Here is a 13,142-nt window from a genome sequence, read left to right as displayed (position 1 = left end):
AGCAATATGGTCATATCCCCATGTTGTCCTCTAGATGGAAGGTACACTATATTGCTTAACCTTATCCGGCATTCTCAAATCCTCACAGTAGACAGAGCAAGAAAATGAAACAGCAGAACTTACCCTTGACTCCTTTCCTGTAGGTCTGCTGGGCATACTTCAGTCCCGACACAATCTCCTTGTTGACCTGCAGACAGAGACAACAGTCAGTGATGAGGTCACATCCTCTTTACACATCCACCTTTCGGATAAGACAGCAGCCCTTGCATGATGGGACATGGTGTGTGTATTCAGCTTACAATTGAATTTCAATGTCCAAAATAGCTTGATAGTGGCCAAGCTGACACTGGTCATGTTAGAAAAAAGGCCAGACTCATTCACCTTGAAGCTGATCTTTATCTTGTACTCCACGCCTTCCTTCAGGACAAAGGACTGTTTCTTAAAGGACTCCAGGTCTCCTGAGGAGGTTGAGCAGAGAGAAAGAGGTGGCCAGACCACAGAAAGAGAATGTCAGAGACCCTCAGGCAGAGTGAATGCAGGAGGAGTCTATCATTGTGTTCCAATATATGCAATGTACAAAGTTCTCCCCTGGAAGTAATTGTGTTAGACTGGATGGGTGAAAGGTGTCAGATCAGTGATTCAGCATCTTTAAAAATGCGAGCACAAAGGCAGGATTTTCTAAGTGTTCCAACAGGGTTGTAGCCTGCTATTATAGTGTCCACTAGATGGCACTTCCCTGTATGTGAGTTCAGCTCTATGGCCCTGGTTTCTTCCCTGTAGGTAGCTCTACAGGCCATATGAGGGCAGAAGAGTCTCAAACCAGCAGAAGAAATGCCTCATTAACTCGAATAATAAAACCAATCCATTAGGAATGGCCCATGGAATATGCCTGATATGTCTACTGGAAAACGTTTGTTTGTAAACCATAGGTGGCCAGGTGTTGCGGCTACTATGCACATTTGCGTCTACTATGAGGCAATGTCTTTTGTCCCCCCCAATGGTAAGCTTTAGTTCCACCCCCACACATTCATATGGAAAATATTACATGTGCTCACTAAAAAGGCTTCTTTTCACACTAAAACACATTAGAAGTCTTTCAATATGGAGCCTTTTCTCAAAAAGTACACCTCAGTGTATTCAGAAACACGCCCTCTAAATACCAGTACAACCACAGTGCTGCTCTACTCACCCTGTAGGTCAAGGGTCAGGGGCAGCGGCGCCGTCTCACACATCAGGGTCAAGCGTGTCACCTGGACATTGGGAGCGTTGGGGTCTACTGGGAGAAAGGGAAAAAAACAAAGCAAAGTACAAAAATGTAAAAATAGTTCATGGTAAACACAAAAAAAAGAAGACTATTATAAGCAGTGCATGTTTCATTCTTTAGAGTCTAAGACATTGTGGGGTTAAGATGCTCATACTATGGATCATTTAACTATTGATTTAGAATTTTAGGACACCTTTAGGTAATATTTTTTTTAAATAAAAGTTTGATTTAGGCCTTTAATACTAAAGCCCATAGAAACGCATTGAATAACACATTCATGAATGGAAAAAAGGTCAGTCAAAAACAAAATCATAAGAAATAAGGTTTTAAAGTGTCAGTCCTAGATCTAGGAGATAAAAAAATAGTTAAAAACTCTGGAAATATATTTTTTTTTTTACATATTAAACCATTTGTTTGGGTAGGCACATACTTCATACTTCCATTTGTTTTTAAAACCGGTGACACAAAATGGGTAATCTCCACTTTCAATGGCTCCCGAATGGCGCAGCGGTCTAAGGCACTGCATCTCAGTGCTAGAGTCGTCACTACAGACCTTGGTTCGATTCCAGGCTGTAACACAACTGGCCGTGATTGGGAGTCCCATAGGGCGTCTCTAACCCAAACCCTAACCCAGCATCTGGGTTAGGGTTTGGCCGGGGTAGGCAGTCATTGTAAATGAGAATTTGTTCTTAACTGACTTGCCTAGTTAAAAAAAAGAAAGAGTGGCCATCTAGCTACAGACATTTAACATGAGAAGACATTGTCCAGATGTCTCATGGTCTGACAAACATTGTTCAAGCTGTGCCAACTTTCAGATGCGGAAGTACGGCATGCATTGAGATGCATCCAAATGCAAAAAAAAACTTCTCTAGCTTAAATTGAATGATTTTGATGGGGATTTTTTGTTATGCACCGGAGCGTCAATCAACTCAAGGGGGCTAAGTCAATAGGCTAAAGCAGAAAACTACAACAGTTCATGAAGAACAGTTCAACTGTGAATAATGACATTTGCAACAGATGGAAGTGAGTATCAGACATAAAACAATGTGAAAATATTTCTACCAGCGATCAGTGGTTCATCGCAGTCTTTGATACCGCAGCTCTAACTAAAGCCCAGGTGGCTTGGCCTCCTTTCCAGTCAGCAGCCTGTATCTTGCCAGCCTGTATCTAGTTCACAGACTGTTGCAGGTGTCAGCTACTGACCCACCTGGGGGGGGTAACTCTGTCACTGCTGTACCCACTGAGCACCAAGACTGCCAGCCTGTTGCCCTCTCCCACCCTCTCTTATGGTATTTGCAAACTCATTCAATTAAATCCCTGAAAACAAAGCCTGCTGAAGGACTTGAAAGTAGGAGGGAATTATAAGAAAATAAACAAAGATGGTTGCACGAGATGTGCATTGAGGATCTGGGTTTGTTTGTTAATCAGGTCGAGAGGGAGAGAGAGAAACAGTCTGCAGGGCCGGTGTTTCCAAATTACATGAGTGTGTCTGCAGAGTGTGTGTCTCTACAATGTGTGTAATTGTAGCAGCAACACAAACCTGCAGCCGCGGCGGCGTTCCCCAGCAGGGCCTCCTTGTATTTGCGCAGGCTCTCGTCGTCCTTGTCCAGCTCCTGGATCTCCTGCAGACTCTTCTGAGCGGGGGGCTTGTAGTTGACCCCGCCCTCCGCTTCCTCGTTGGCCGCTGCGATGGCCGCCAGCTGTTCCGGGGTGGGATCCTGCTCTGCCATAGTCTACTGAGAGCGAGAGAGACATACACAGGTCAGGAGGTTTGGTCCAATATGTTGAAAATAGATCAACAAACTGCAAGGCAAAACACTGTTGTTGCGTAGTGAGCACAAAACACTTAAACCCCCCCCCCCCCCCCCCCCAAGGCACTGTCTTACCGAAAAATGTAAACGCCTTTATTAAGTTACATCGCAGGAGGACAAGATTAAAAACAGCACACCTCAAATCAAATCAAATCAAATTTATTTATATAGCCCTTCGTACATCAGCTGATATCTCAAAGTGCTGTACAGAAACCCAGCCTAAAACCCCAAACAGCAAGCAATGCAGGTGTAGAAGCACGGTGGCTAGGAAAAACTCCCTAGAAAAGGCCAATACCTAGGAAGAAACCTAGAGAGGAACCAGGCTATGTGGGGTGGCCAGTCCTCTTCTGGCTGTGCCGGGTGGAGATTATAACAGAACATGGCCAAGATGTTCAATGTTCATAAATGACCAGCATGGTCGAATAATAATAAGGCAGAACAGTTGAAACTAGAGCAGCAGCACAGTCAGGTGGAAGTTGAAACTGGAGCAGCAGCATGGCCAGGTAGACTGGGGACACCTGAGCGTACTCCCTGAATACTTTGTGAAGGTTGAAAAATTGGTCCTCCCTACAGTACCTCGTCTTCAGGTAAACCACTGGTCTGAAATGACTGCATTGGTAAAAGACGTGTAGTAGAGACCTCACATGCTACTAACTAATGAATCATGTGAGATTGGTTACTTTTACAAGGGAGGGAGGCGGTAAGGATGTTGTATTTCCAAACTATTCAAGCAGGGCCAGAGTTTGAAAGATGGTAGCAGCAAAGATGGTTTGGTATGAACCAATAAAAATCCCAGTTCACGCTTGTAGGCGATGTCATGGCGACGTTGGCTAGCTAAGTTCATGCGCAGAAACACATCATCAGGTCTAGCGGTCGTCTAGCGTGGATGTGCAGGCCATCAAATCAAAGGCACTCCTTTTGTAAGTCTTTTTGTAAGTTGTAACAACTAAGGAATACTTTTGCACTTCTCAAACCCTGGTCTGGCCTCCAGTCTGCTTCGCATGGGTTCCCGGAAGTCGTGTGATATTGGGCCACTGGGTTTAGAAACTATGTGGTAGCAGTCAACACGCCACTTCCCAGATGCTCATTAGGATCCTTTAAATAAATCTGATTTGCATGCATTGTGGGGCAGGCACCAGGTTAATAGGGTATCCTGGTAGATGATTATAGATTTACATCCTTCTCTCATTGCACTTTGACCTCAGCAGCCTCATTGCTGCTCTGAAACAATACCTAATCACACACACAGAGCCAGGGCATGTGACTGAGCCTAACCAGAACCTTCTATTGCGATAAAGATCTCTGGGCCTGATTCACACGTCCTGGCTTGGACTACATTGGACACAGTCCCAGCATGGAGGTCAGACCAGAGAGAGGCCAGCGCTGTACACGCGGGGGGGAACTACGGTGGGCTGGTTGGTCGAAAAGCAGAGCTTCATCTCAACTCAAACCCTCTCCCTCCCTCCTCTACCACGCTGTAGTGAGCTACAGTCAAGCAGATAACAACATGCTAATGTGGGGAGCAGCACCCAGCTGCACTGCATTACCAGTCAACATCAATTAGGGTCTGGGGAGAGTGATGCTACGCAGGAATCAGGACAATGATATTAGAGGGAGGGTCCTCTTGCCAGAGAGGTGGGTGTCGTGAGGAGAGAGCGGTTGGTGTTGAAATCAACCTTTCCCCACAGATGGGGAAGGGAAAGAGGATACCTAGTCACTTGCAAAACAGAATGCATTCAACTGAAATGTGTCTTCCGCATTTAACCCAAACCCTCTGAGTCAGAGAGGTGTGAGAGGGCTGCCTTAATCGACATCCCTGTCATCGGCGTCCAGGAGCAGTTGTTGTTGGGGGTTGACTGCCTTGCTCAAGGGCAGAACGGTAGATTTGTCCATCTTGCCAGCGACCTTTCGGTTACTGGCCCAAAACTCAACCACTTACTCAGGCCCCGTTCCAACATTGGGGAACATCCCGCACCACCCCTATTTCTATGGGTACAAGCACTATTCATGACACAAACTGTTCACACCCCTCTAGTTAGCGAAGATAACATTTTTGTTGGTTTAAAGCTAATTTCCTGCAATTCTACACATTTGGTCATGGGTACAAAAATGTTGTTGCAGTTTTAAAGCTAATGTTCTTGCAATTCTATACATTTTGCCATGTCTAATGTTTATTCATGTGTTATTTGAGTCACTCAGACATTACAAAAAAACAAACAAAAAAATCTTTAGCCGCAATGGCCCAGTTGATCTTTGGACATTTCTGACAAGTTATAAATAGCTCTCCAAGGTATACAATGACTGAGTAAAACTGATGATACACTACTCAATTTCTAAACCGCACCTTGTGCATTCTACTATTACAGCGGACACCCCTTACCCCACAGTTTGGGAACCACTGCGCTAGGCTACCTGCAGGTTAAGTAATGGAGTAAAATAGAGGCCTACGTCTAGCTGGTGTAATACCTCTGCTACACCGAGGTGATTTCATAACACTGCTGCTCTGTACTTTCTGTCTCCCTTCATGAAGACTGGCCTCCTTGTTCTTCGTGGTATTGTGAGTGATTGGCACAGAGTGCATCTCTGTATCCGTGTACACACCACAGACAGTCAGCAGCGTAGTCTTCAGTGGTAGCAGTTCAGCGTGATGGCGCCAATGCCATGCTGCATTTTATACTGATGCATTAGTGATTTACTGCAGTACTGCATCTAATACTTTAAAAGCTTCACTTTACCACAGACCAATAGCTTTTTCCCCACAGCAATAAATGACAGGGTAAAAATCTTAAACTCTGCACTGACAGGGCAGGTCAAGGCTACTTCTAGTGCTTGTATCAGCTTACTGTACTTTGTTAAGTGGAATTTCAACTGAGAGACTGTAAATCCATTGACTCAATGTGTTACTGGGGAACTGACACCAGCTGGCCCCAATTACATTGCAACAAAGCAAATCAACTCGGGGAAAAGCTAATCAACTTGGCCTGTGCTGTAGCACTGTGTAATTACACCGTAATACACAATTGTGTATTAGTGTAATACAATCAATTAACTAAGCAACATTGAGTATCTCTGACAAATTGTAAAACAGAAAATGGCAAGAGCAAGAATACTACTTTGACAAAGGGCCCTGGCAGACCTCCACAACACAGAACAATGCCAGTATGTTTGTGGATGTCAGTCAGTTCACAGGAAACCACCTAACCAACAACGAGACAGGAAGCCTAGGCTATGCTATATATCACACACTGTCATGCTCATGCAGCAGTCGAGTTTGAAACACACTTGTTCAAGGACCGTAGTAGCTCACACATTCCAATATAACGAGAGAAAACTTAGCAATGGTAGAAAAACATAACAAAACAGGCTAAAAAGCCACGTAGAACGCCTTGGGGGATGTGTGAAAGATGTTATTATTGGGCTACACAGAAACACGCAACTGCAAAGAGAAAAAAAACAAGTTCAACATTGATGTTGTGCCATGAGCAAGGCTCCAGATGTTGAACACAGACGCCGGTATTACCTTGGTGACATAACACACCATAAAAACCCCAGCTCAACACGCAATCCCAGCAATAGTACATTAAAATCACACCACTGCAAACATGGGCTCCTGTCTGGCTCTCAAACATCTCACCACACTAACCAGTTCCACCCCCCTCCTCGCTCTGTAATCTTCTCCCTCCCTCTGCCCCTCTCTGTTTTGCATAGCGCCTGACAGACGGACCTGCGCCAAGCAGGAACAGGGAGCACGTTGCACCGTTTTTCTGCAAACAGGGCCTCTCCACGTTCTCATTAAAGCAGAAATTCCTGTTCTGTTAGCAGTAGTGTGTTTTGGTAGCTCAGCTGTGCAAATGTGTGTGAAGTTGGAGAAATAGTGAGAAGGACTCGTTGTTAGGAGTGGGAGGACAGGACCAGATTCAGGGATACTGTGCCATCTTTCTCACGTCATCTCTATTCATCTCTAGTTGCTCCTCCTCATGTGCTAGCCTAGATCCAGACCTGAGCCTTGGTGGACTGCCGCTACATACCGAGTTGTCCCCCAGGATTGGTGTGGTGATAAATGAGAGGGACATACTTTAGGAGTGCTATATTTCTCTGCTGCTAACTCACACCACAACACAGCCCCTCATGACTGGCCTGCTGTTGGGTCAAGCGGCTTCAGCTGGAGGGGATGTGTGCTTCAGAATAAGTGGGTAGATAAAAAGAGGGGGTGAGGTGGGAGACATCAGGAAATAGTGACAAACAAGAGGGTGAAAAACAGAAATCATACTGTTGAGAGTACTAGGTTGTGAGTCAGGGTGGCTAGAGTTTTTTTTTAAATAGTACAATGCAACAATTATTATGACAACCTTAAAGAAATACATATTTTAGTAGAAAGTTACAACGGAAGTGAGGCACCATCCGAGCAGTGACCCACTTCAGTCTCACACGTTTATCAGTGTGGCCATTGCTTGGCATGACTGCCTAATGCCCATAGGCAAACAAGTAGACTATAAACACTGTTCAATAGTTGGCAGCCATCTCATTCTCAACAGTTTGGCTTGCATAGAATAAGTTATTGGAGCACGATCAGTTTCTGGCTTGACCAACCATGTCAAGATAATGATTCATATGCGATCTTCACTAAGCACGAAATGGATGATTGGGTCAATTATAGGTCCACTGAGCTCAATGAAATAGATTAGGCCAAGTTTCAACAATAGCATAAGTCCCAATACACATTTATCCAGCAGCTGACATTACACAAATACTGACTGACTACGGAAATAAATAGGCCTTGTTCACTCGTCACTGCTAATTGACATGTTTTGGTGTAACTGAGGTATAAATACAGGTAGTGATTGGCTTATGTGTCAACATTGAACCCCTCACACTGGTTCTTACCACTGGCTGCTAAATAAATACCAATAGCTTTAATTGGAGGATTATCCCCATTTGATCAGCTTCAGGAATAGTCATCCAAGCACTCTGGTTTCTAGAGTAGCTGACACCCAGATTAGGGCTGTTCCTTATCAACAATTAGAGCAGTAAGATTATTGTGACAGAGATTACTGCTAATAAGGCATTGGGGAATAGCAAAGGGGAAGTGTTTGGGGGTGTAAGTGGTGACACATCAAGAGGATTCCACTGACAAACCTCTTTGGTGTCCTATAGAGATTCAAGGGCCTTCATTACCAAATTTAACATGGGCGAGACACGCCTCCTGAGTTGATGAAAGTGGCTAAAGATATTGTGGTTGATGGAGGCTTTCTGTAAGCAGGACACAAACATAAAGAAATTCAGCACAGGTCAGAGTTGGAGGCAAAAGTGACAGGAACTCAAAGACAACGCCTTAAGTTCCTCTTTTCCTTCAAAGTTAGATCCGTTTAATCTTAAAATCAGAAGATTTCTTGGTCAGAAACCAGATCTTAATCCCCCAAAAAAGGCAAACAAGAAAGGGTTCCTCAAGAAATTTCCAGCTCATAAATCATTCTTCTGTAGTAAAGGTCTCATAGCTGTCTTTTCTTTTTTTGTCCAACTAACCCATTCACTGTGTACTCTCATAGGACTTCACCTTTGACATTTCACAGGGAAGAGTACAGGAAAAGGACAGCACAAGGCTGACAGCAATTTGAACAGAATTTTGATAGATGACAAGATACATTACAAATGCTAAAATATAAGCATTTACTGCAATCTAGTGTCTCAGCCATGTCCCAGTTCTAAGGCAGGGTAAAAAATAAAATAAAAAGTGATCCCCCAAGTGTATTCTGCAATAGAGAACAGCTGGCATTTCCAAAAGCTACAATTAGCTTTAAACCACAGAGGGGGGAGGAGAAATGGCAATCAGGAAATCAAGGATTACGTAATCATTCATTGGGCTGAACTCCAGCTCCAGGCAGGTCTCTGATAAACCTACCTAATCACTGACACAACCGCCTCCAGGAACGTTGTGCTGTACCAACCTTAGATTTGGCAAGCAGCCTGGATACTCTTTTTACTCCTAATGTCACACACAAAACATCTATGGCTAGTTTGATCCTCTCTGTTCTGTCTCCCTCTCTGCCATAGACCTAGCTCTGAGAGTGAACTTTAGCATTTCTCCCTTTCCTCCCCATAGGACGCCCCGTTTCATGTGTCCTTGTGATGTAGCTTTGTGACGCCCTTCTAGACTTATGTGCCATTCACCAGAGTGCTTGACTTCCTTGTGCTCTGCAGCACTTTTGTCAACTGTGATTGTATGTTTCCTTCATGTTCTGCCAACAACATGACTCACATCCGCCAGTTAGAGAAGAGGACTGTGTTTAACCACATGTTGGACTGCACTTAAACACACATAGTAATGCAAAAGGCTTCTAAATGATCCCCTTGACTTCCCCTGTAAGCCTTTCTCCACCTGACGTAAACCCCATTGCAGTCTTGATTTGTTAGCAGGTATTCAGGTAGGCAACACTGGCTTGATGTAATGTCAGACACGCTGGGCTGCTGCACAAAGCAGAGGATGCAGCGCTAAATGCAAAACAGTGCCTTCAGGAAGGAGGATTGTGCCTGACAGAGCTGATGCAATGCAGGAGGCACTCATTTCCACAGAGTGAGACATGAATAAACAGAGCAGAGAGGAGTCAAAATTTGAGGAAGTATCAGACGAAAGAGAAAAAATATTCTACCTCAAGGGGGAAAACTAGAACAAATACGGTCTGAGCATTAAAAATAGCCGGTCTGAGAAATCACTCTGTATAGACACAGCAGGAAGCTGAGAGTGAACGGGAGTGCCAAGGTGCCAGATGAAAGGTCAGGGCTCTCTCCCTGCATGGTGGGGGGGCTTAGCGAGTAGCAACACATGCCCAGATTATGTCTGCCTCCCTTGGTAACAAGGCAACAGCATCCACTATGGACAGTAATAAGCCTGCTGTTGTATGGTGGCTCCATTCAGTTGGGCTTTTTAATGTGGCGCCATTGACAGAGCAATGACCTGATGATGGGTGGTACACTTGATGGCACCTAGTCATGTAAAATTGTAATTATTCGCCTACCTCCTCATGCCTTTTGCACACAATGTATATAGACCCCTTTTTTTTCCTACTGTGTTATTGACTTGTTAATTGTTTACTCCATGTGTAACTCTGTGTTGTCTGTTCACACTGCTATGCTTTATCTTGGCCAGGTCGCAGTTGCAAATGAGAACTTGTTCTCAACTAGCCTACCTGGTTAAATAAAGGTGAAATAAAAATAAATAAAAAATGTGGTCAGAGGAACATCTCAACATCGGCAACAAGAAACTAAATAGTATGCAGTGTAACATTTGCCCTCTGGTGGATGACAGCAATGACTAAATAAGGACATATCCAGCATAAAGGGAAGCCATTTCCTTTTGAATGAGGTGTATGTGAAGGCTGATATCCCCTGGGGGACATTTGGGGGTTGTGTGGTCTGTTGTTCAGTCTAAGCCACAGTACAATGAGGAGGAACAGCAGAAGAGAAGAGCTAATCTTTAACACTGCTGTATGTGTGGAGATGGTGGCCAGTGTCCTCGTTTCTAGTCCCTTGCGAGTTACAGCAAAAACAGAAGGGACCGACGTGCCACTTAAAGGCAGTAAGAGGACAGATAGCCAAATGGCTCTGAGAGAAAAGGAGTCACCATCAGGCCTGGTTCTTGTCATGACAGGCTATATGAGGGGGTGGAATGTGTGGGAGGCGTCATTAAATGCCTCCATACCTTCATTGTAGCGAGTTGTCTTTATGTAGACTGTGTGCTACGTAAAGTAGGCCATCAGATGGTGCTGTGCTCAGCCCTGAATTTAATCTCCTTTGGTTTGCTACAATTTCCCCAGCCAGATCCCCTGCCTTAATGCAGAGTGACAGGGAAGTAGAGACAAGGAGAGAGAAGCGTAGTGATTACCCACAGCCATGTAGCCTATCCTGTAATGGAGGTTAGAAATCAGCTAGGAGATAGATGGAAGCTTGCTCACTTTTAAGAAGAAAAATAGCTGTGCATCTTGATCAAAAATCAGGTTAAGATTGGTTCCTGGAATCATGTGGAGTAATGTCCAAGGCATGTGGTTGTCGAATGAGAAGTTAACTTGCATCAATCCAGAGGCTGGAAAATTCTCAAAAAAGTCCTATTAAATAACATAGCTTAGAAAACATGAAACCAATTATTGTTGAAAGGGGTGTACTGAAAAACATCACATCAGATTTCAAATCTCTAGTCCTACTCAAAACAAAAAAAGCCTGTAGAAAAACAGCATTTCGGATGAGAAAGCAATGGTAGTTGTAGTGGTGAGCTGCCATTGATTGGATAGTGGTAAAGGGGACAGATGCCCAAAGTATCTCTATGGATCAATACCCCCCTCTCTCTCTACATTGCCACAAACTGACAGGGAAATACAAGATGTCACATGAACTGAATAACAGACTAGTGAAGCCCTAACGCTGAAAATATGAGGACGCAATTTGGCTTGAAGTGTATATCAATGAAGTCAACATTACATGTCCCTGGACCTCTGGAAAGATAAATATTAATATGTAGAGTTAATGTTTTTATTCCTGTTGCATAGAACATTTTAACCTGGTTAGGTTAACAAAAACAAGGCTAGGGGACCATTGAGCTGCTGAACATCCAGCAGATGCTATAGTGTTCTTATGTAGGTCGATAAGCGCAACAATTGGAGCAGCCAGGCTGTTGAAATGTTGGTATGTTTGGTTTACCTTACAGATACTATAAATCGTTTTACTTACAGTGAGTGAACTACCTGTAAATGGATAATACTAGGAGGAACGGGTTAAGTTTGGTGAAGACCTAAGACTCGCCCTGGCCTACTCTCCAACAGAAGGAACTAGAACTCTACCGCGCCATGCGTCAGAAACAGGAAGGAAAGGCTTCACGTTCGGAAAAAGCCAGCCCCCGTAGTTTTGCAAGCATGTCACCGCCAGTCTATCGGGTTACTTGGCCTAATGATTTTCAGAAAAGACACGTTTGTATGGCATAAAAACAGGTCCTAACATTTAGGCTGACTGGGTTTAAAAGTTGCATTATTTGAAGTGTGCCAAGTCAGTTGGTGAGTCCTCCTGGATCCGTCAGTGAAATCCGAACGTCACTAGGCCTATTTTAAATACACATCTGTATCAAACTCACTTTCAGAGAGGGTTTATAAATATTTGTAGGCGTTTACAGGATTCGCTCATTCCCCTCAATCAAGTTTAAGAAAAACATGTTCAATGATGAATCACCGCGAAAAATGAACTTCCATTCCAGGAAGTGTCGTCTGCTGACAGAACGTGAGCAACTTTCATGCGATGAAAAGTTAGCCTATACATACCCATCCATTGGGTCTGATAACTTTTTTCTCTTGAATAGTGTTGTTTTGAAATTCATTTGGCTTGCTTAGTCAACAGGATCTAATCACAGATCAATTTAGTGGATATTCACAAGGATATCCTACCTCCATGGAAAGAGATGACTTATCACTGTATAATTAAACTGGTAGCAACCGCAGAGCAAACATCAGTGACATCAGTTTATGGTCTGCGTCACAATTAAAATGAGTAATCTACACTAGTCGAATTAAAACTACACATCATGAAGTTGCTAGTTAGCATGTAAGAAGTTACACTAGTAACCAGAACTCGCGACCCTGTACTACCAAAAATTGACGTACAAATGAGCTATCAGCGTTTTAACTTAAATGTATAGACAAATGTTTGAAAAGTTGATTAAAGATTTTCTCGGTCCTTACCGTTATGCTGCTGCTACACTGGAGTACGCGCCACTGAATGGCGAGGAGGGAGCAGCTCAAATCAAACGTACAGCACACTTCCGGGAATATTGACTCGCACTACAAAGGCTGTAAGAACGTAGGCGGGCGCTCAGCAACAAACCTGGTGTAAAGTGCACTAGTCAGGTAAATGCTCGTTACTAATAACCTCGCAAATGTATTTGTAGACTAGAATACACGTATAGTAAATTAGCGCAATTACCTTAACAGTGTGAAAATTCGCAGCCAATCACGTCATTTGAGAGCTCAGACGGGACATGAATGACCTTATCAAGTACACGGAGTAAGAACAGACCAACAAGTTATTAAATA

The 13,142-nt window shown here is 43.8% G+C and overlaps 1 protein-coding gene across 6 annotated transcripts in view; it reads right to left on the bottom strand.

Moving 5' to 3' along the window:
- The window catches only part of LOC109893551 (rho GDP-dissociation inhibitor 1), a 15,190-nt gene extending 2,048 nt beyond the window's left edge, over positions 1-13,142 (bottom strand). Inside the window, exons 1-5 of one of the 6 annotated variants that reach the window (XM_031827769.1) lie at positions 13,033-13,142; positions 2,805-3,000; positions 1,190-1,276; positions 382-458; positions 124-187 (exon numbers count right to left, since the gene is read on the bottom strand). In XM_031827769.1, the coding sequence (XP_031683629.1) occupies positions 124-187; positions 382-458; positions 1,190-1,276; positions 2,805-2,994 (418 nt within the window). In that variant the 5' untranslated portion in view covers positions 2,995-3,000; positions 13,033-13,142. Of the gene's footprint in view, positions 1-123; positions 188-381; positions 459-1,189; positions 1,277-2,804; positions 3,001-12,786 lie in introns of all 6 variants that reach the window. The other 5 variants (XM_020486799.2, XM_020486800.2, XM_020486802.2 and 2 more) reach the window with 5 other exon arrangements.

The sequence above is a fragment of the Oncorhynchus kisutch genome, linkage group LG6 (assembly GCF_002021735.2).
Source record: "Oncorhynchus kisutch isolate 150728-3 linkage group LG6, Okis_V2, whole genome shotgun sequence".
Lineage (NCBI taxonomy): Eukaryota > Metazoa > Chordata > Actinopteri > Salmoniformes > Salmonidae > Oncorhynchus > Oncorhynchus kisutch.
This window is presented reverse-complemented; position numbering and strand designations above follow the sequence as displayed.